Genomic DNA, 24,296 nt, shown 5'->3' with positions numbered 1-24,296 from the left:
ATATCTTTTTCCAAGTCCTACCAAAAAGTTCTCAAAGGATTACTGAACAGAACTTATAAGAAAACTGCTTTGACCGCAACTTGCTTCCTATGTTCCGGGCAAAACACTTCGAGCGCCGGTAGATACAGGTTGCAACCATAAACTGCACAAGTACAAACCAGGCAACCACCATAACTTACCATGATCAATAAGAAGCTCACGTGATATGCGTGTAGGCAGTGTGGCAGACTTCTTGAATGTTCTCGTGAACTTGGGATTAGACAGTGTCCTGGAATGGCAAATAACAATTTGTTATTTTTTTTCATAAGTTCTAGTGTTTTTCTCCAATGTCTTTATGTTAAGCATGCGTCTGAAATGACTTTATCAGTGCCGAGGAACAGTTTGAAACCTATAAGATTATTTAAGCAAAGCTTAATTTCAGGGTCGGCAGGACAGCAGTTATCTATGTTCATTGAATCTCTTTTCCTAGCTATGTTGATGCTTCAAGTTTAATGATGCTAAAGAGGAAGAAATTGAGCAGTGCACTGGATTTGAGTTGGTCAGAAAATTGTGGTTAAAGATCTTTGATTTGATCTTGTGAAACACCCCTGTCTCAATGGAAAACACCAATCAATCCTCCATCAGGAAATTAGCATGCATTGTAAAAAAAACTTACACCAGAGCTCAAGTATGATGCATGATAAACAGACGGTGACATGAGATTTATCTAGCTGGGCAGATGATCGAGAAAGGTGTATGTTGAAGTTGGGTGTGGTGTATAGCCATGATAATGTCAGAAAGGTGAGAGAATGTGTGCAATTATTCAATTGAAGATACTCAGTCAATCAAGATACTTCTAAATGGCTACAAACTTATACAAGGGTATAAGTCCCGGTGTAATGTTTTTGAGTGTTTCTGTTTTTGAGTGTTTCCCCTCATTGTTTGGGAACGCTCAAAAATAGATTGACGAGTTTTTCTGTGTATCCCCCCTATTGAAAAGTCATGGTCTCTCTAGCTGCCTATTGTTTGGAAACACTGAAACATGGGGAACAACCACAGATGTTACACCGGCTCTATCGCCACCAAAACCGTGTTGTGGAGTTATAACTCTGTGAATTGGTATTGGTCAGCAATAACATTCCCTTTTGTGCACAAGTAAGACTATAGAGTTGTACATTCATTGATACACCCCATAGAAGTGAGACCTGCTTCGTCAGATAGAACCTGCACTGCATGTGTAAAATCAGAAAAAATATATAGTGTTAAAGACAAGCCATACACCAGTTGCTAAAATGTGCACCAACAATACATTTACATACCCTTCTGAGGCGCTCAGTTGACTAAATTATCAAAACAAACAACTATCAAAGTAAAATTCATTTCAAGGAAGTTCATGCACATCTATCTGGTCATGTATCCGGCCAACTTGCTCAAAGCATTTTAAGCTCAAATGCGCTATTAGGGATGAAGTTACGGCCTGAAGCAACTTTTACTGAAGTTAAGATGGGCCGGGTTCATTATGCTCTGCTGAAGCAGACTGTCACTTTATGATTCACCACTCAAGGATTGTTCAATATGGACAAAGGGTAACCATGCTAAATTTGTGCATCAATATAAATACTGAGCATGAGTCATTCTCATGCACTCATCTTGAGAAGTCGAATACCTATTAAGGTGTCTCCAGATTTCTGCAGGGCTTGCCCTTTGAGAAGCCATAGTCAGGCTAAAGCTAAACCTTAGCCTCATTGCAGACAATCTAGAAAGTAGATTCAATGATATCAAGGTAGAGATGATTTAAACTTTATCAGAGAGCAAGGAATTCTAACTGTCTGGTGCTGGCCATCCTTGAGCAAGCAGGGCCAACAACATGTTCGAGTAAGTATGTATCGAGTCATGGCCGAATTGTCAGGATGGTGCTGGGCATGTGATTTAACACCAGGAGCAGCACTAAAAAATGTAAAATAAAACAGCACCGCCTGATTAGTTTTACCACCAACTTGTCTGTACAGGACATTAAAAGAACTGGGCCAAAAGCAATTTCAAGCTTTTTTGGTCAAGGTGGCAACCCCAATGATTGAATATGTACTCCAATCAACTGACTCACCGAATGAATGAAGGTGGCTCCCTGAGAATGTTCTTGCTCTCAGCGATCACCTCTCTCTGACATCGGCCGCTGAAGCGGAACTTGGCCCCTCGTGTGAAGAAGCTGCCACCGGATGAGAGTTTGGGGGCATCTCCAGACTTGTTCAGGCTGAAAAGATGCAATAGAATTTCACCAAAGGTATTGAGCAGACATTGGTACCGGTGACCACTGATCAGTAGTTTCAGTTCATGATATGTCTGGTTCACCACACTGTGAAGGATGTTGAGGCCATCCATCTACAGGGCACATCACCAGTACAGTACCCTGCTGGATCCTGCAGTGTGCAGAGCTCAATATGCACCCAGCAGACGTTTGAGATTCTGAAAAACTTTCAGGGTTTTTTCACTTCGCCGAAAACCTGTACAGGGTACATATTTGTGTTGACCAAAGTTCAAAAACCTTAATTTCTAAGAGCGTACTTACGTGAAGAATGCTTGCTGCTCTACAGCTATCCTCCATAGCTGGCGACAGGCAGCATATGATTGGCACTTGAATCCACAGGCATGCTTTTTCTGTAATGAGAAGCAAACAAGGTGATGACACCAACACCTTATTTCCACTGCATTTTGGGGAATAAGTGACCATCACTCCAAAGTGGGTAGTATCTCAAGTAAAAATTCATTTCGACATTGCACATTTAGCCTGCTTAATCTATGACCATTTTGAAAATGGGTTAATCTTATCTGCATCATGACAGTCTGTTGAAGTAGTGGAATCAGACCGTCAGAAGTGGAATCAGGCTGTCAGCTTTTTCACTTTCAAAAGGTTTCAAACAGAAATGTCAAATGGAAAGCCTGGTTCTTGTTAACGTGATTGGCAGCCTACAAAAAATTGCTACATCCGACATCCTGACATGCAACAGAGCACTCCATAATATTTTACATACTTTGGTCTCATAGTTATATCCGGTCTTCCCTTCTAAGACCAGATCTATCATACCCTCCCTTTGAATAGGCTACACGTACGACCATATTGTCTTCCCTTCTAGAACAATACCATCATCAAATTCGCCATCTGAATAGGCAAGGCTCCATGGTCTTCCCTTCTAGCACCAGATCTATTCAACGCTCCCTTTAAATATGTTTGGCCCTACGGAAAGACCAGTTAATTAACTATGAGACGATAGTATTACTGACGTCTGTCTACCCATGCTGTTATGTTAAACACTGACATGTTGACAAGACTACATGAACTTTTCTAACACGGTTTACAACTCTGAAGATGAATTGCACCCGTCAGGGGCAGGGTATTAATATTCTTAATATTTTTGAGTCAAATTCAGCTTTAACCTCAAGGACCAGAGCGTGACTTCTATGTAAACTATGTAAACTTGACCTGTTGGACACACAGAAACATATTGCCATTGCTTTATTTAGCATGGGAACATCATCGTGGATACAACACAAACAACAGAAATTACCAAAGGTCATCACTAATGTTTAGTTAAACAATTCCTGTCAACTGAAAGAGAGGGTGATGCAAGAATGCATCGGAAGCTGAAATAATATTCAAATCGACATTCTAAATAATCCCTGTAACACACAGGCAGGTAGAACGTCTATGGTTGAACGTAAGTAAGAAATGTACAGAAGAAAATAAACTGACTATGGTTTTGCCATAATGTTCTACTTCAAGCACAAAGGCCAACACTTTAGAAATAAGTTATGCAGAATACCGTTGATGCACTGACACATCGAAAAAGGCCCGGCTCAGGCTAGAACAAAAATGAGAGAGTTGAAATTAGCGGAGCACGGGAAGGGGTGGGGGGAAGGAGAACATTCAGTATGTATAAGATTCTTTGCCATTAAAGAGACATCAAGTTTGCCATTTCAAAGGTTGTAGACTTGCTCCACAATTGAACTTCTGTTATTACAAAGAAGGTATACTTGCTGCAACCCTATTACCCAATCCTGAGGAAATCAGGGGTTAGTATTCGCGTGTACGGCCTTGCAAACAAACCCCCAAGACATTACCCTCATTGGTTGAAGTAAGCCCACCAGCATCACTACCCTTAACTACCTCCTACACACATATTTTGAGACTGTCAGAGCACGAGCTTAAAGCCACCATTAGTTTACATGGACCCCTTAAGACTTGGAAGAGCATGGGTACTTTAAAACATAGCATCCACCTCTAAAAACACGGCAAACACATTATTTTCCCACAAGGGAAATAACATTAACCATGTAACACTGAACAAGCACTTACAGCAAATTTCACCGACGACTTGACTCATAACATGCATAGGCAGTAACACAAATACCATCACCATAACACGGACACCCAGTGCATAGAAAATTCGAGAAATTCCCAAAATCATTGCCTATTTTGATGAAATTCTTTGTTCTTTTAGTTTTGGTGAGGCTGGCTATCTGAAAACAGGGAAATTGAGGGCTTCATGTTTTCTCCTCGTTTCTGTGTAACGCAATCAAGGGAGCAAAAATTAAACCCCCCTCTCCACTATTTCCTGAGAACGCCAGCTGATGGGATCAGACTTTTTTCTATTTTGCGATTCCCAGCCCAAATTGGTACACTGAAAGAATTTTCGATGCACAATTACTAAGAAGTTTGCGATAATCAACATCTTAACACCTTAAAACAGGTCTGAGAGGCAACATGACTCATTCTAAGTTTCAGCTATACCAAGCCTAGGAATGCTTCAGCTCAGAACTACAGACATTTACAATAAACCTCTAACTTAAAATTAGTCAAATATACAAGAAAAAAGGAAATGGCCAGGGCCATTGTGCTCACCTCATGTGGAGGAAAGATGGATAAAGAGCATGGTATTGTGTCATGTAGTGTTAGGTTTGATGTAGGTCCAAGCAATTACAATTTCCCCAAAATGGCCAATTTACAGTACATTCGACCTCTGTGACCTTGAAAAGTAGGTCAAATCAAAGAAGACCCGGGTGACACATTGAATGGTTGTTAGAATTAGATGTACCTATGATATAAAATTGGTGTCAATCGGGCAAGTCATTACTAGGAATAATGGCATTTTGAAGAATTTAGGATTTGGCCCCCTCCCGGGAGGCCAAACGGCAAATCAGATTGCACCAAACTTCGGTACCTGAGATCACCTGAGATCACCTGACCAAGGTGTTGGATACTGTGTTATGTTACACCCTGTATAATAATATCAGTAGTGGTCGCACAAATGTGCTTGTATTGTAGCCATCTTGGGCTTGTCACAACTTCCGGTATAATCACCAATAAACCAGTTTATTGTTGTTATGAAATCCATCTATAGTTCCTAAATCTGATATCTTCCAAGGATCAAGACATGACATTTGGCGACGAGGGTAAACTAACTTTCGGCAACATCACTTCGTAAGCGGTATCTCGCGTGTATCTGTGCATAAATCGAGGCAGAATCGGGGCAGAACCCTGCTCGGTTGCTCTGCGCACATCATCATACATCGTATCGGCCAGTGCAGTGCATCGTATCGTAGCTTCGGGATAACCTTTCAATCATCATGTCGATAAAACCCAAGCTAGCAGAGTTGGAACATTTCCCTCTTGAGCCTAAAGAAACGGCAGCCTCCCGTTGGGAGCAATATACCAAGCGTTTTGATAACTTTTTAGTTGCAACCAATATCACCAATCAAATCCGCCAGAGGGCAATGTTGTTGCACTGTGTGGGCGAGGAACTGTTCACGATATTCGAAAATATCCCTGATCGAGGCGCTGCTGATGATTACGCTGCGTGCAAGAATGCAATCAAAGCATATTTTCAACCAGCCAAGAACGTTGAATTCGAAACCTACAGCTTTCGTCAGGCTCGGCAAAAGCCGGATGAATCGACTGACCAGTATCATGTTCGGCTCCGAAAACTGAGCATTCATTGTGAGTTTCATGATGTGGATCGTGAGATTAAATCGCAGATCGTACAAACTTGTCGTGACTCTGAAGTTCGTCAAAAGGCTTTGCGGGACCCCAACCTCACCTTACAGCAACTCTTAGCCTATGCTAGGGCTAGAGAGGCTAGCGGGGTTCAGGCCAAGGCTATGGTTGATGGACACGAAACCGTTATCAAGAAAGTGGAGTCACAGAACAATCGATCGAAACCAAAAAAGTTTGTACCCAAAGCAAAACCGAAGTCGAAAGACTTAACTTGTGGCTTGTGTGGGGGACCGTACCCTCATGAGAACGAATGCCCTGCAAAGGGGAAAAGCTGCAATAACTGTGGTATCATGAACCATTATGCTAGGGTTTGCCGGAAATCGAAACAGGCAAAACAGGGAACTCAGGCTGGTCAATCAGCAAAACCGAGATTCAGCCCAAGGCACAAGCAGCATCATGTTGGTGATGACGATACGTACGGTTACAGCAATAATCAGAACCGGCCTTGGGAGGACACTTACAACTTGTTCAATACGGAGTCCGAGGATCCAAACAAGTTCCCTAAGCGTAGAAAGCAGGCATGGGCAGAGTCGCCTATCACGCCATATACCGTCGATGCTATAATCAATGGCGTGAACATAACGTTTGAAGTCGACACCGGGGCTTCAAAAACCATTGTGAGTCAGGATGAGTTCGATAGACTGCGCACAGGGACAGAAACTTTAAATCTTGAACCAGCTTCGGTGAAGTTACGTACGTATACTGGCGAAGAATTTCGACCATCAGGCATGTGTGTAGTTCCTGTTACGTATGAGGACCAACAGGCGGAGCTGTCTCTCCTAGTCGTGCCCGGAGATCGTCCAAATCTGCTAGGACGAGACTGGATGTCAAAATTGTGTCTGAAGTGGCAAACAATTTTCGAGACTCATTCTGTGCATGAGAAGATAAATCAGCGCATCAGTGAAATAAAAGTTGTGTTGTCGAAGTATCGCGACTTGTTTAAACCAGGCTTAGGCAAGGTCAAAACCAAGGCAAAACTACATATCGATCCAAACGTAGTACCGGTATTTCATAAAGCGCGTCCAGTACCGTATGCACTTCTCGAGGCAATTGATAAGGAACTTGACAGATTGTTAGCTCTGGGTATCATTGAACCTGTGGCTCAATCCGACTGGGCTGCACCGATCGTGCCTGTTCGTAAACCAAATGGGCAAGTTCGTATCTGTGGTGATTTTAAACTCACTGTCAATCAGGCTACCAGGGGGAACCAATACCCAATACCAAAGATAGCTGATCTGTATGCTAAGTTGGCCGGAGGGCAGACCTTTACCAAGATTGATATGTCGGATGCCTACCTACAGATGGAGCTAGACGATGCTTCGAAAGAACTAGTAGTTATCAACACACACCGTGGGTTATTTCGCTATAACCGTCTAGCGTTCGGCATTTCTTCCGCCCCTGGCATCTTTCAGAGAACAATGGACAATCTATTACAAGGACTTGATCATGTCGTTGTGTACCTCGACGATATCTTAGTTACGGGCAAGACCGCTCAGGAACACCTGGCTAATCTCGAGAAAGTTCTGAAACGGCTGCTAGACGCAGGGTGGCGGTTAAGAGAAGAGAAATGTACATTCAATGCTGATGCTGTTGTGTACCTGGGTCACCGCATTGATAAGGATGGCTTGCATCCTGTCCCCGAAAAGGTTGAGGCCATTGTCAAGGCACCACCACCGGAGAACATCCAACAACTGCAGGCATATCTCGGAATGCTGAACTATTATGAACGGTTCTTGAGAAATCGTGCAACCGTGTTGGAACCATTACATGAACTCTTGCGCAAGAAAGGGTCCTGGCATTGGGGTCCTGATCAGCAGAAAGCTTTTGTGGTTTCTAAGGAACTGTTACAATCATCGAAAATCCTTGTGCATTATGATCCAGCAAAGGAGATAATCGTAGCTCCAGACGCGTCACCTTACGGACTTGGTGCGGTATTGTCTCATCCTGGTGAAATCAAAGGACAGGACCGACCTGTCGCGTATGCTTCACGTTCCTTATCGTCTGCTGAACGCAACTACTCGCAACTGGAAAAGGAGGCGTTAGCGTTGATTTTTGCGGTCAAAAAGTGGCACCAGTACTTATGGGGAAGAACTTTTACCTTGTTGACGGATCATAAACCGTTAGTAGGTTTGTTGCATCAAGACAAACCAATACCACCAACGGCCGCACTGCGCATACAAAGGTGGGCTCTAACTCTGTCCGCATATGACTATAAAATCGTCTATCGTCCAGGGCAACAGAATGGTAACGCGGATGGCCTAAGTCGACTACCAGCGTCGCCCCCACCAGCTTCTCCACCACCGGCAGAGTTCATTCATGCATTGGATCAGATTGACACCACTGTCGTTACGCACACCATGATCGCCACCTGGACCAACAGACATCCTGTGTTGGCCAATGTTCGAAAGTTCATCCTTTCAGGATGGCCTAAGCGGGTTGATAAGCAATATCAGCCATATTTCTATCGTAGAAATGAACTAACTCTACACGAAGGTTGTATCTTGTGGGGTGCTCGGGTCATCGTGCCTCCACAAGGTCATCGTCAGCTCCTGGAGGAGTTGCACTTGGCACATCCAGGCATGGTCAGGATGAAAAAACTGGCTCGATCATATATCTGGTGGCCAAACTTGGATGAGGACATTGAGCAGAAAGTGAAAGATTGTCAGAGTTGTCAACAGCATGTGAAGAAACCAACCGCCGCTCCGCTTCACCCATGGGAATGGCCTGGTAAACCATGGTTCCGTCTTCATATCGATTTCGCTGGACCATATGAGGGAAAAATGATTCTCATCATTGCAGACGCACATACCAAGTATATCGATGCTCATGTGCTCAACTCTGCAACGTCGTTGAACACTATTGGCAAACTGAAAGCAACATTTGCAGTGCACGGATTACCGCATATTATCGTTTCGGACAATGGTTCGAATTTCACTAGTCAAGAGTTCCGGGACTTCTGCAAGAGTAACGGAATACGTCATATCTTCACAGCACCCTATCACCCGGCCAGTAATGGGCTCGCTGAACGCGCTGTTCAGACTATCAAGAGTGGACTGTCAAAGTCTTCGAAATCGCAATCGCTGGAATCTCGTCTCCTGGAGGTTCTTTTCCGTTATCGTATAACGCCCCATGCTACCACTGGCATGGCACCATGTGAGCTCCTCATGCATCGTCAGCTTCGCTCTAGATTGGATTTGGCAGTACCAGACCTGTCATCATCTGTGTTACGTGGTCAAACTGCCATGAAATCGCGTCATGATACGAAGGCTAAAGCCAGGGAATTTAGCGTTGGTGACGCAGTTTTCGCTAAGAACTTTGCTGATCGTGGTCTGAACTGGTATCCGGGACGCATCACATCAAGATCAGGACCGGTATCATACACTATTCGTTTGAAGGATGGTCGCGTGTGGCGCCGCCATCAGGATGCTATACGTCTCAACGAGGCACAGGAGGACACATCGGTTGAACACGAGACACAACCACCGCAGGTTGTGCCCATTCCACAACGGGAGGAAATTCAGGGAAATCCGAGAGATTCCGATTCTGTGGTCACTAGGACACCGCAGGCTGCTACTCCACCAGTAGTTGCCCCACCTTCGCCATCTGCTGGACCGCCACAGCAACCTCTTCGTAGGTCCAGTCGGGTCAGCCATCCGCCAGATAGGCTTGACCTGTAGCGATAATCAATAGGCGTCTAAGGTGTAGGCGGATCGCTGCCTTAGTATGTCAATCCTTTGTTAATTCTGCTGCGAGTGTGGCTCTTGACATTCATTCAATATGAGTACCTAATCATTCTTATGTTGAACTTGTAATTGCATATGGATATTGTGTGTTCCATTTTCATTATTGTTCAGTTGAGTTAAGCAATCGTTTATAACTGAGTAATTGTAGTGTTGGTATTCCAGATAATTATACTTACCTCCAGCAGTGAGCAGATTTGCTGTGTACTGAATATAGTGTTAGCACATTCGAGTGTAAATCAAATCCTATAGACAATTGGATTATTTAGAGACTATGTGTATAGACTTATCCTAGTCAGTGGGTTTCCAGTTACAGTGTTATTAGGTTTTGATCAAGCTCACGTATCATGGACTGGCATCTTCTGGGGGTGAGGAATGTTGGATACTGTGTTATGTTACACCCTGTATAATAATATCAGTAGTGGTCGCACAAATGTGCTTGTATTGTAGCCATCTTGGGCTTGTCACAACTTCCGGTATAATCACCAATAAACCAGTTTATTGTTGTTATGAAATCCATCTATAGTTCCTAAATCTGATATCTTCCAAGGATCAAGACATGACACAAGGGGTACATGTGTACTTAATTTGTGATCAATAGTCATTGCAGTTAAGAAACGTGCCATAGTTACGGCCTGACGGCGAATTTACGCCATTTGACCTCTGTGACCTTGACAAGAAGGTCAAATTAAAAACCTGTGTGACATATACTGTATGGTGGTTAGATGTACCCATGATATCAAATTGGTGGCAATCGGGCAAGAAGTTAAGGAATAATCACATTTTTAAGGTTTTTGGATTTTGCCCCCTGGTGGTCAAGTGGTGAATCATATTGGACCAAACTTCGGTCCCTGAGATCACCTGACTCAGGGGTAAATGTGTACCAAATTTGGTATCAATAGTCATTGCAGTTTAGAAACGTGCCATTGTTACATCCTAACGGCCAATTTACACCATTTGACCTCTGTGACCTTGAAGAGGAGGTCAAATCAAAAACCCGGAGGATATATGATGCACCTTTGCTAGAAGTACCTACCATATTTTTTTCAAAATTTCCCGACTACTATTAAGGGAGATATTGCATATTTTCACTTTTAACGTTTGGCCCCCTGGTGGCCAAACCATGAAACGAATCGGACCGAAACTTGGTCTCCAAGGTGTCATTACATAAGGGTACATGTGTACCAAGTTTCAACTCAATAGCTCTAACAGTTACGAAACGTGCCCTGCTAACGGACGACGGACGACGACGGACGACGACGACGACGACGACGACGACGACGACGACGACGACGACGACGACGACGACGACGACGACGACGGACGACGGACGCCACGGTATGGGATAAGCTCACCTCTGCTAAGAGGTGAGCTAACAAGGATAAACGGCAACGATAAACAAATAGGTCAGGTAAACAAAAGTCTTACCTTCTAAAAATGGTTAAGAAATAAAGGAAATGAAAAAATACTAATAATTTTAAAAGGAATGGTGAAAAGAAAAAGAGTAATAAAAACAAGGTTAATAATTTTTTCTATAATAGAACTGTTGCTATGATCTGGTTGATGCTTCTCTTTTCATATAATTAACATTGATATTTCTATCAAAATCTTCGTATTGCATTGTACATATTCTGTTTAACTATAGCTAAGGGACTACTAGTATCATGTGAGGGCATCCCATTAGATTGGGATGGGTTATTGGTCAACAGTTTGAAAGGCTTTATGTGTACTAGTTAGTATTCATTTGGTAACTGCACAGCTATATACGATAACAAATTTTGATAAAGACCAGTGCTGGTGAAAGTTGCTCAACATCACACAAACAAATCAGGCTTGTTGGAAACCAGTTGTGAGTGTCAGCAAAGACGTCGCCTCAACTACAGAATGTGACCTGTGAAACAGTCATCACGCCTTGTGACAAAAGTGCAGGACATATATATCAACAAGCTGTTAGCAAAACTATATAAGGCAAGTCAACAAATTTGTCTATGTGAAGCCTTCAACAAAATAACCATAACCAACCAATCACTGCAACACGCTATCCTACCAAAACAGGAAATGCAAACTGCTAAAGTTTCACGGATTTTGCGAAAAACCAAGATTCTCTGACTTTTTGCCAAAATATATAAATTTTGTCATCAACCAAAATCACAAGATTTTGGGAGTTTTGCACAAATAAACTAGGTACCAAGGTACAAGGTACTTAACAGTTTACAGTATACAAACAAGCACGTTTGTACAATAGTAATTTCTTCCTTAGAATGCAATGGTGGGTTAATTTTAATGTGATGGACAAGGATGGATACTTGAGAAGACCGCCCCGAGAAAACATTGATGTCAGAGAGAAATTCAATGTTCTCAATAAGTATGATTCAAATGACTAAAAGGAAATTACAACTTTTGGTTTTCGAATAAAAGAAGTTTGAATAACTTCATGCATAACCTCCAACATTCTGAGGAAGAAATTCCAATGTGCTATCCTAGAAAACCAGAGAAAAATATTATCATGGTACATGTACATGAACTCAGCAAGCACCTCATTGACACAACCAGGAAAATTACAATCGAAATGTTTTCAAAAGTGTAATTTGAAAATTTTACATTGTATCATTGGTTATTTTACTTTGTATCATTAGTAGCTCTCTGAACATGCTCAAGCACCCCACAAATGAACAAATTTCTTCACAATCACCGTATTTCCTGGTTTACGTCAACAACAAATTATACACGCAATTCAAACAAATTCAAAACTGCTACAAACTGCAATTTGAACACACCATTGGAAGAGGCGGTGGATCTGAAGTGCTCGTTTCTATACTAGTTTTGCACTTGTTGTCTCGTTCTGTTGGCTGCAGACAAGAAAATTAAACAAGCTGGTTGGATTGAACAAGAACACAAGCATTCCATGCATTTACAATATGTTGCAGAAGAGGTTAAATTGGAACCGAAGAAGCTTTATGATGCTGTTCATGATGCTGTACATTATCAACGCCCCAAGGATATTTGAGAGAAATTTGAGAGAATAAAGAGTGGAAACATCATCAAGAAGAGAACAATTTAGAGAAGCTGATGATATGATACAGTCAAGATAAGAGGGAATGTAATATATGGAGGAAACAATTCATAATCAAGCAGTCCGTTGAAGCAGCCGAAGGGAAAAGAGTTGAGGGGCAAAAGAGGGGAGGGATTAAGGCAGTCAGGGGATAAGTTTCCGGTATCTAAGAGATGACCTTTACAGCCTGGTCACCTACAGAGTTCAGAATGCAATACCTTTCCTTACGGAAATACTTATTGATTATTGGTCACAAGTAATGGAAGCTAGGTACTAATGAACTAAAGGGAAGATATGTGACATGCACATAGCCAGGAGCAAACTCATTAGCAGTATAGCAGCCCAACTTGACTGAACAGCAACAACACGATCATATCTTATAGATGCGGTCTGCAAGTAAAGGAACATTCCAAATGATGATGCAACTGAAGGAATTTGGTTGAAAATTTCATCCAGGCTGATGACAGATCATGTGTCAATCAAAACATGTCCTACCTTTGATTCTAAATACATTGTTTCAGGATAGAAAATTACCAGATTCCTTGGTCATGCACTCAGGTCTGTTATTCAATCATGCATTTGAAGATGAATGCAATTTGTAAGAACTACACTTTAATTCTAACATGCGATAAAAATAATTGAGAAGATTGAAAAAAGCGACAAGAATTTTTTTGAGAAATAAACACACAAAATCAATGGTCAATCATATGATTAGGACTTGATTAAGATAACCAATTCCAGATAGCAACTACTTGCAAATAATGCAATCAATAACAAAAATATACACCAAAAAAACTTGTCGAAATCATGATGAATTTCGCCGTTTTAAAACTACAGATTGAGGGTGCAGGAACTTCAGATGCCAAAACTTTTTAAAACGTTCTCGACTTCTGCTAAAATAATGGTTTCTCTTCTGAATCCCTCCAGTAAGTTGTGGTCAGATCCAGGCGTCCAGAAAAAGAATACTGGGAAAATAACCAACAAACACCATAAAGCTCTTGATATCACTCATGTTGCCACTTCGATAAGTGGAAGACAACCAATAGCACCACTTAGAGAAACATTATCACACAGTGAGAGCACAGAGAGGTCCAGCTGATGCACAAAATAAATTATTACTGGTAAAACAAAAAGGACATTGTTTTCGATGCTAACTGTGCATACACCTCTCAAGCAGAAGCTGAAGCAGAGTTGCAGCATTCCTATAGATTTAAACTGATTTGGAGACTGGAGGACCGTGTGCGCTATCACTGGGAAATTGCATCTAAGCCAGGGATGTTTTAGCCCCCAAGCTGGGTCAAGGTATAACAAGACATCTTCACATCAACAGGTGACCATCTACAGGTACCAAAGGATAGATAGGAGAAGAAAATAGCCAACGTTCCTCTTAAATGGGTCAATCTGAGTAAAGTCCTTGGGCAGTCTATAATTTTTATCAGCACACAGCATTCTATCTCATTTGAAATAAAGCCATGCAATCTATTGAGCTGATAATCTATCAACAAAACACAACAAATCATGCCATGCCTATATCATATGCAAAACAGGAAACTCTAAAAGCCCAGGTGTAAACTTTACTTAACCAAGTTGTCATGGCGACCATGCAACAATGTACAATGGGATGAAATAGAACTATTCAAACCTGATGGAGATGGGGAGCCCGCCTCATGAATGTTGAGTGCTGAAATTGAAGGAGAGTGTTAAGATAGGAAAGATAGATGGTCTGTCGTCCTTACTGGCCCCCAGCTGCCATCTGTCAAATTTATCATCAGACTAAAAAAATTATTGACGTAATCCTGGGAAGTGGCTAGACTAAGTATTCTTGTCCCATCGACTTTCTGAGGAGAAATGGAGAAAGGGAGTATTGGCTGAAGAGGCACTCAGTATCAGGCAACACAAATTTAATGTTCATCTATCGTAATGGATCAAACATAAACTATTTCATAATAAATGGGTCTGATATCAAGGGGCTTCATTGCAACCTTTTGTCAAATCAAAGTTTCATTTGGGGGAAGGGAAGTAGGGATTATCCGGTAAAACAGAGAAAACATATGTAAAAGCAGACAATCCATTTCATATGCAAAGTTCAGTTCTTTCTTTATTATCAAAGCGGCAATTTATCCCAGTACCTGCCAAACGATTACCTCAACAAATTATGAATTATGAATGCAGGATGAATCAGCCTAACTTATTTTAAATCATCATAAAACCAATGCCACCACAAGATATTTTCTGTCTAAGTATTAGAAAGCACCCAAAAGCAGGGATTAGAGCAGTTGCATTGGTAAAGAAAAAAACATTCACCTCAATTTTCAACTCTACCAATCCTTAAAATAGCATCTTCTATTAGAAAGGAATTAAGTCTGATGCTCATATCCTCCAGTATAAAAAAGTCCCACTTTTAACCAGGCCCAGAAAAGCTATGTCAAGTTACTTAAGTGCGACCCCAGAAGAAGAAGAGGACTTATACACTCCCAGTCCTCTTTCCGCACAATTTGTAACCACTAACTCAAAGCAAGTGCAGTCAATGCAAAAAACCTAGTTCCTGAACTCCACCAAAGAAAAATGCCAGTCTAGTAAGTAATTGCCACAGTGAACTTCTTCAGCTTGCATTTTTTGCCTCAGTGCAACATGAGGAACTGGATAATAGCTTCCTGTTGACAACACTTTCAAAAGTACTTTATCTGGCAGACTCTTCACCATGTGCATGCAAGGGGGGTCGTTTGAAAGAAAGACTGTTTTAAACATGGGGAGAAGAGGTACATCACTATCATTTATGATCAGTACTAAATGTCTCTAGTAAACAATTGTACTTGCTTTAAAATCTTGGGCAAAATGCATGTAACTGAAGTTTTCATTGACGGGTGCTTCTAAACTACTAGTGAATGTTGCTAACATCAGGACTTTGACCTTAGCTGTGCACCACAAGCGGTGGTGCCTGAATACAACCTTGACCACTTTCAACACAAGGTACACATTAGACTTGGTCACCCAGTAGAACAAAATAAATTCAACTCTCAACATCGATGCAAAAAGGGGTCATCATATTAGTTACCATACCAAATTCATTATTTTGAATTTAAACCATAAAATAATGGTGAAACTAATTATCAAACCTTTTAGAATAATCACATAGCAATGACTTGATGCTTTTTTCTGATATGTTTCCATTGGGTGACCAAGGCAATGTACACAAACAAAATATTTATACCATCGTCCGACATATATACATATACCATTATAGTTCCCTGCCCTACAACATAAAATATTTAGTGAACAGCAGCCATTCTTAACATGCGTTGCATCATGCAGGAGTCTCGACATCAACATGTATTTACAGAGGCTGTAATGGCTGAAGCCGACATGAACAGACTTACTTTCTTAACAAAAAGAGACACGTCTTCGCCCTACAGAAAATCAGTGCATGAAATATTACAACAGCGGCCGATGAAAATCTACCAGTAAACAGAACTAACTGGGTGCAACTAAAACTAAGCCACAATAGCCTATCATCCCAGCAGAACAGGACAAACCAGACCAAAATAGGTCAAGGTCATGAAGGAAGTAGGTCAAGTTATCCCATATTGCCCCGCTATACTACTAAAATGTTTGACCACACTTGACCCCATATACATTACTAGAACTGTCTCTCCAACATTCAACTAGAGAACTGTCCAAAAATAAATCTTGCTTTAAAACACTTTTATATCTTCATCCTCCTTCCCCCCACATGATCTGGCTCAGAAGCAGTCCCCTAAAGATCAAACCATTTATCACTTTTATGACATTAAGAAGCCATGTTATTCATTTCGTTTGCAAATTACACGCATAAGGGCTGAATAACTAATTGTGCAAGGGGTAGTTCCAAACAATGGGAGACGGAAGAGGGTGGGAGGGGGCAAAGATAACTGAAAAGCAGAATATCCCGACTAATGGACCATACTTATTAATCTAGAAATAGTGTTACCACTGTGATGCTGAAGAGAGATTTTTAAGCTATTCAAGAAATCAGCACACAACATGAGAATAATGTTATCTTGCACAGGACCAAGACAGAGCGAGACTGGCAAAGCTATTAGTAAATGTAGATGGGCTGGACACAAAAAATTAATAAAACTCTCCAAAGCAGTAATAATTTTTTTCAAGTATTTCTTCAAATATTTTTCAAAACCATTGCGAAAAAATATTTCTTCAGTACCATATTCAGGGACTATTGAACACCAAGTGACTGGCTATGGTGTTTATTGGTTTTGTTGTTGCAGACCTAGATGCTGCAATTGAACCGATTCTGCCAACCATACCAACCCATAGCCATGTAACTTGTCAACACTATACCCGCCCTTTAAGCTGCGAACATGCACCACAACCAAATGTTTTAGAGCAAGAGCGAGATACAAGAAGAGGGAGTGATGGCATGATGTTTCTCAGACATGATGGAAGCAATGATGAAAGCAATGTCTTTCCAGTTCTCCGTAGATGACTTGCAAATGACATCATCAACATCACCTTGGACTGCAAAGTCACATTGGACTGAAAACATGTGGCCATGGACAGCAAAGCAATAACATTATTTCAACAGCACTGCGCTTTCTGGCATAATTTTCAAGAATATAGAGTGAACATTTTATGTATGCGCAATGAGTGTTGTCAGATTACTTGCTGTTCTTGATTAGGTGTTTGCCATCCAACATAATGACCCTGCAAATCATCTAGCGGAATGATGGATAGCATTGTCTCTTGGACATGAAAGCGGGATTGATGGAAAACAATGCCTCAATGGCATCATTGCGATTGACGAAACACAACTTCAGCGTTTTCCTTGGCAGAAGCCAGTTGCAGAGTGTAGGTACTTAGTCGTACGTACACTCTAATATGTACGTTAACAAGAATAAATAACAATGAATAAAGACGAGGAGTTATTTATTCTTGAAGTTAGTGATAGGGCAGAGGCTAGCTTGCATGATATAATTCGTGGTGGAGAGGTATTTTTGTTGTAAGACTTAATGTATCTTGTTCTCATCATTTTCATTGCACCTGGGAAATAGCTGTCCCCAAAACCAAAAAAATTTATAACATGTCTTGTGACTTATAGGACTTATAGGTCATAACTTCAATGACTCAATAATTGAACATTAAAGTGTGTTTACTTTACCAAAAGAGATAAAATCAACACCTAACCACGTGACTGACTGCTGCGGAGACTGAGAACCACAATTTGGAATATAAGCAGACCCTTCCCTACTGTAGGTTCTGTCCAGTAAATCATGAAAATGATGAGAGGTGAAAGTAAAATGACATCACCAGTATTTCACTTACACAAGACACATTTTACAAGTACTGGTACATCTCTGTATCATACTGGTTCAAGTGCAAGTTAAGTTGAAATCCTCACTACTCACTTGAAAACCTTTAAGGTAAAGCCCCTAGTACAATTTCAAAAAAAAAATTCCTTAGGCTCAATCTATGCGGTCTGCTTTGTGTAAGATAAATTAGATATGGATGATATCAAGAATAGATAAAGACTGTTTTAGATGATATGTGTTCGACATGTCATGATATATTTGCTGGTCACGATGAACTGCATCAAGACAGAATAACTCATGAAAACATGAGGCCTGCATGACCCACCAAAACAAAAAAATCCAGATTGCTAAAATATTTGAAGAAAAAACTGCCATCCCAGTGAATACCTTTGTTTGTTGGTGTATATCAGTGGCGTCTTGGGGCAAGGAGGATATCGAAGGTATGGAGGTAAGGATAAACCGTGACAAAGGTAATGCCTACGGAGGGGAGAGAATTAAAGAAAAGAAGCTGGGTTTAAAGAGTAAGAACTTTCAAAATACTGGTCCAGTTTACCTGAGAGATACCATTAAGATAAATCACAACTGATCCGATTTCTGAGCCAATATACTGTGATGTGAAACACATTGGGAATCTCAATTGGTCATTCAAGATGCCAAAGTCTTGGTACCAAAGAAAGGTTTTGGCGAAGTTGGCGCAAATTATGTTATTTTATGTAAAATGCAAAACAGACATCATCAATGCCACCAGGAATGTTTTGCATTTTATTTAGTGTTATACTGTTTAAGCGAATTGTATGTTTCGGATAAATGCAAAGTAGGCTGGGGCTTCGGTAATTGTCAATTTGGTTTTGGGACAGTTGGATTGCTTGGAATCGACTCATTACTCACCTCTTGCACAGTGATATGGACAATAAACATCTTTCCCTCGAATGCAATTTTGTTGACCTGAGACCTGGAAAAGGCAATTCTAACAGTGATACCAAAAACTGTTTAGCACATGCATCTCTGGAATCTGACTGTAACCTATTGACCTCCGTTACTCTTAGCGAGGGCTTAAAGATAAAGTAAACAGTACGTCTTTTCCATTAAAGGGGACTCCAGGCATGTAACAATCTATTTCATGTAACTAATACACACAGTTTGGGAAGTGTTGATTAACTGCCTTAGTAACAAACACTTCTCATATGAAATAAGAGTAGCGTTAATGTACTGTGAGATACAAGAGACACCTATCAGCAACTTCATGCAACTTAATCGTGCCCACCTGTCTCCTGCCTGTCGTCTCCCTTTAATAGACTTTTTGAGATAACTGCTCATCAGACCGACTCAACTGAGCTGACACCGGCAACATTAATGTTCAATAATTTATCATTCTTAGAAACATTCAGACGACACTTAAGAGGTTATGGAGGCATGAAACGGATTGATTTTGTAATCAAAAGTTCCCTGGCGGCCATCTTCCTTAGCAGTCAGGCGAATGATGTCTTCTGCTTAGTCACGGAAACATTACATCAACTTGCTATCATTCTGAACAATTTTCTAGAAATGGGAATTAGAAAGTTTGGAAAAAAAATTGTTGCTTGTCTATGATGAATTTAAATTAAACCATGACATAATAGATAATAAGTCAATAGTACAATGGAGTTGGAAGTCCGAAGATGATGGAAATAGCAACATTACCAAAGACAATGCGCCTTATTACACTTCTGATAAAACTTCTGAGGTCATGTGCCATCGAAACATGAAAGTGATATCAAATACCAAAACTATATAATTGACTAAAGCCAAAACAACTTTCAGGTACGACACATTAAAGGATATCATTATCTTCTTCAAAAGTACTAAAACACATCAAATGAATCTTTGGATGAGAAACTCAAATGATTCTTTCAGTGTCACACATGAAGATGGGAGATGCTGTTTGTCACCTTGGGAGAATGTCAAACCTTAAAAAAAGGATTTCTACCAAAACGAAGTAAGGAAGATTTTTGAATGCTGGTTCTAACTTCAGATGTATATCAATTTTCAACAAGAATAGAGCTCTTGGGCCTTCACCACAAACAGGGCTGAAGTTATTCTATCTTCATTTTCTAACATCCAGTATGACCATGCTTTGAAACCACATGACTGGCCAATTTGCACTGTAGCAGACGGCAATAACTGAGCAGACTATCAGCCTCAATCTGGTGATTCATCATGGTGCCAATGATGGCTGGCGTCTGCATCGTCATCAGCATCTGATACGTTGTCAGACCAATTCATCACCTATAAACAACATCGATCATGTATGACAATCATCTAGAGTAATCTCATCAACTGTACAGTCGATTGCAGTATTTTTCAGTTGAAATTGACATTCCTCATCACTTATGCTTAGAAAGCTAATCAGGGAAAATTTTGACATTTAGCGTTATGAATTAGATAATAACAATTAAGTTGACAACTTTAATTTTTTTTTCTAAAATCTCATTTGTTCAGTCTTATCAATGGTACTGAGAAAAGAAATAAGTAAGCTCTCAGCCTGTTCTATGAAGGTATTGGCAGAAAGGGCCTGGGTTGTGCTTGATTCAGTGATAATTATATTCCTGTCTATATGCATAGTTTCGATGTATTGTGAGATAGGACAGACACCTTTCATAACTTAATCTGACCTAATTGGTTTGAGCCTATAGTCTTGCTTTAAGATGAAAATAATGTTGGAAACTAATTAGTTTTTTAATCACACTTAATGGAGGGGTACAAAGGTCAGCCTCGGCCTCCTAATTAAGCTCCCAAGGCAGTGAATCTACCATTCTGACTTACCATCTAAAAAGATGTGTTCTCTTGTTGCCTTGGAATGTAACAATACCGAGATGAGTGACCCCAAGGTAGAGTTGGTTACTCTTTTGGTCCTGAAATTAAGACAAGACATTTCTCAAGGTTTTTGATAAAGCCAGACATCTATTTCAAACTACCTCAGAAAGAAGTCAATTGAAACGTGTCTTCATTGATATTGCCCAGGGCTGATGAAATTACATTCTCTACTTCTTGCCAATGAGCTTTTTATCATGTTCACTTTATGCCTTCTGTTACTTTCAATACTATTCTCCTTTTGAAAACAACTACAGTGCTGACCAGTTCTTTTTATCTTATGCATTGCACAAGATGCATACGCTGTTGAGAGATCTGCACAAAAATATATCATTCAAATATCGTGACCAGTTCAGACTGATACATTTGCACCAATTACACACCTACAGACAAGAAACGCACAAATTCTAACTTGCACAATTCTACACTGATATCAAGGTAAAAACATCACCAAGTGAGGCACACTACACAACCCAATAGACAAGACAAGCAAAGATAGCGTGTTAGAAAACTCCTTTATTGATATTCAAATGTCCCACAAGGCCAGTAACCAAGCAAATGATGATTTGCTTCAATTTAGTTGACGTCTGCTTACAACTGGGAAATTAAATCATGAACATGGACATGCGCTTGGAACCGAAAGGTAATCCCAAGTTGGGCTAAGTTTCTAACTCTTCTTTGGTCCTACATCTCAGCTTGATGACACCTTCAGGTCTCAAGTTGATGGTTTTAATCACGAGACCTTAAAGTCATACAAAGTCAAACACTGACTATATTAACCTTCTTACACTAAGGGTCACCAACTGTACACCAAACAACACTGTTGTATGTGTATAAAAGTGACTTTACCTTCGCATGACCTACCTTGACTTGGTATGGGTCGACACCATACGTATCCATTGTTGATGCCTTTTTTAAGAAGCTGGCCTCAGCCTCCGATGGCACTTGACCACTGGAGAAATGAAAGTTACATTATTGTAAAGTGCCAACAAATCATTAAGGCTATATTGGCACATAGGGGTATGCCAAAAATATTACGCCAGTGTAATTTCCTTTCAACCATCTATGCACGAGAGCTAGGGTCATCCACATGATCGAGGTATAGTCAGCTGAAAGTAACCCGCTTTTTTCCTCTGTTCTTATCATTATCCCACTGTCAGTATTTAATTTGTGACAGAAAATTACATGTCATTTACCTTAACGTCTTGTGAATCTCTGCTATCCGGTCTTCCATTTTTGGTGTCTGTTTTGGCAGCATATTGAAGTTCCCCACATAACCAGGGGGATGGTCCACTGGATCGTAATCACCCACTTCAGCTGAAAAGGCGGATGAATGACACGTAAGATCAAGGCAATGAGCAACCTTCAAGGCAATTTACTGGACATCTCCAGTCACTGGCATGCCAGCACAGGGAAATTTTAACAAGTTTCTTATCTACATATTTATGGTCAGAGTGGCTTAAAATGCATCATTAACTTGAGTTAAAAATACTAAGATATTGCCCCTGACCATATTTTGCAATTCATGGCCAGAACCAAATGAAAAACTGGATAATTTTCATAAGTATTTATTGGAATTATTTCAGTCTCTCTTAAAGTAAGTGCATGTAGCTTAAAGATACACAATACAATCATAAAATGATTGAACGAGTTAAACAATATTCTTTATATTCCCAGCTAGATTAATAACATACATGTAGGTTTTCCACAACATATTCTCCAGGAACATATGTTTTCAACGACATTATTCTCCAGGGCCTCCTGTTATTATAAACGGGGCTAATAAAATCCCAACCATTTACTCTCAGATGCTGTATTGATGTTATGACTCTCTCTACCCCAGGAGTAATAATATCAGCTCCATTGTACTATTCCGATAAACTATGCTATTTGGACAGTTTTCATTTACTTCTGAATTCAGCACTATTTCGAGTTCATTCATTTCACTTTATCAAGTGTCTGAGATCCTGGGATCAGAAATCAATGATCTGTATATATAAATCTATCCGTTTTTCATTTTTGCCAAACCCCTTTACACTGACATGTGATGTTACATGATATATACTAAAACTTGGTTGAAATTCATTATGAATCAAAGATTCGAAGCTGCATCAACATTATGAAGACACCAATGTCAAATAATGACATTATTGCATGATTAGAATGCTGGAAACCGGATCAAGGCTGATCCCTGAGCTGAAAACCGGACTGCATCAAGTGAAAAACAGCTCTCTATGAATTTCCCCTAGTCGTCTGCCGACCAAATTTGTTCCTACTCACACTGGATGATATACGCTGCGAGCTGATTGGCTTCTGACTGAGAGCACAACAATCGGCCATGGTGAAGATCCCGTCGCAATTGGAGAAAGAGAAAATATCTGGAAATAGGGAAGAAGCAAAACTTGTTAAATATAAAAACAAACAATACAAGCTTAATTGTGTTGAATTGAAGGGATCAAAAATAAGAAATTAAGGGGCGTAGAAAATTCTTCACAAAAAGGAGAAACTGCCATCTAAGTTTTATTACAACAACATGGACACCAAGGCCAAATGCAGTCATCTGTTTGATAGAAAGGCATTCTATCTTTAATTTGAGAAATTCTGTTAAAATGAAGTCAACTAATTGATAGGCAATGATTTAACTACCTTGTTGACAGCTGTGCAGTATCAGAGGGTACCACTCAATTCAGCAAGGACTGCTACTCTTGCTTTAAGCCGAGTCAGAATCTTGGGGCCAAGGAGGCATAATTGAAGGGCAACTCTGAGTATTACCTCCCTTCCTGTCAATCTCTGAATTTCTGAACAAACCAGATCCAAAACCTGTCACTGAGACATCTTGAAATGGTAATTTATTGATTTATTTGACTCTATGAGACCCTGGTGTATCAATAAAGCTCGGTCAACAACATAATAGGACAGAAAGCTGTCACAACGAAAATATTAATAAATGCAGATATTGATTGGACCATCTTCAGTCTGCTAAAAAGTCCACACAGAATGATCACATCTCGCATACCGATTCCTGTGCATAATTCAAAAAATTCCAATAGAAATCGAAGCGATTTAAAATTCATGTCTCCCGCAGTTTCGCAAGAAATTTTGTTTTATGACGGCGTAATCATGATGGAGCGTGAAATGAACTGCTGCAGGAATGCATCTCCTTTTGTGCGGTACATTTCAGTGTAAGCATGTCATCGTCACTAACACATTTCATGTTAGAACACATATGAGGAATAATGTATTGATAAGGCCAACTCCTGGTGATATTGATTTAGAAAGGTGATTCTTTTGCTCTTATCGATTCACAGGGGTCCGAATGCCGC

The 24,296-nt window shown here is 40.4% G+C and overlaps 1 protein-coding gene across 17 annotated transcripts in view; it reads right to left on the bottom strand.

Moving 5' to 3' along the window:
• LOC135482789 (FERM domain-containing protein 5-like) overlaps positions 1-24,296 on the bottom strand; it is a 54,053-nt gene that overhangs the window by 2,431 nt on the left and 27,326 nt on the right. For 4 of the 17 annotated variants that reach the window (XM_064763151.1, XM_064763157.1, XM_064763163.1 and 1 more), the window contains 14 exons: positions 23,254-23,351; positions 22,170-22,290; positions 21,823-21,925; positions 20,926-21,014; positions 19,012-19,075; positions 18,511-18,600; positions 16,198-16,227; positions 14,463-14,501; positions 12,546-12,617; positions 3,798-3,836; positions 2,546-2,634; positions 2,084-2,230; positions 1,299-1,319; positions 180-268 (listed from right to left, as the gene is read on the bottom strand). In XM_064763151.1, the coding sequence (XP_064619221.1) occupies positions 180-268; positions 1,299-1,319; positions 2,084-2,230; positions 2,546-2,634; positions 3,798-3,836; positions 12,546-12,617; positions 14,463-14,501; positions 16,198-16,227; positions 18,511-18,600; positions 19,012-19,075; positions 20,926-21,014; positions 21,823-21,925; positions 22,170-22,290; positions 23,254-23,351 (1,091 nt within the window). The remainder of the gene's footprint in view (positions 1-179; positions 269-1,298; positions 1,320-2,083; positions 2,231-2,545; positions 2,635-3,797; positions 3,837-12,545; positions 12,618-14,462; positions 14,502-16,197; positions 16,228-18,510; positions 18,601-19,011; positions 19,076-20,925; positions 21,015-21,822; positions 21,926-22,169; positions 22,291-23,253; positions 23,352-24,296) is intronic. The other 13 variants (XM_064763153.1, XM_064763155.1, XM_064763156.1 and 10 more) reach the window with 13 other exon arrangements.

This window comes from Lineus longissimus, chromosome 2, assembly GCF_910592395.1.
Source record: "Lineus longissimus chromosome 2, tnLinLong1.2, whole genome shotgun sequence".
Lineage (NCBI taxonomy): Eukaryota > Metazoa > Nemertea > Pilidiophora > Heteronemertea > Lineidae > Lineus > Lineus longissimus.
Note: the sequence above shows the minus strand (reverse complement) of the source record. Positions and strands in the feature narration are given on the sequence as shown.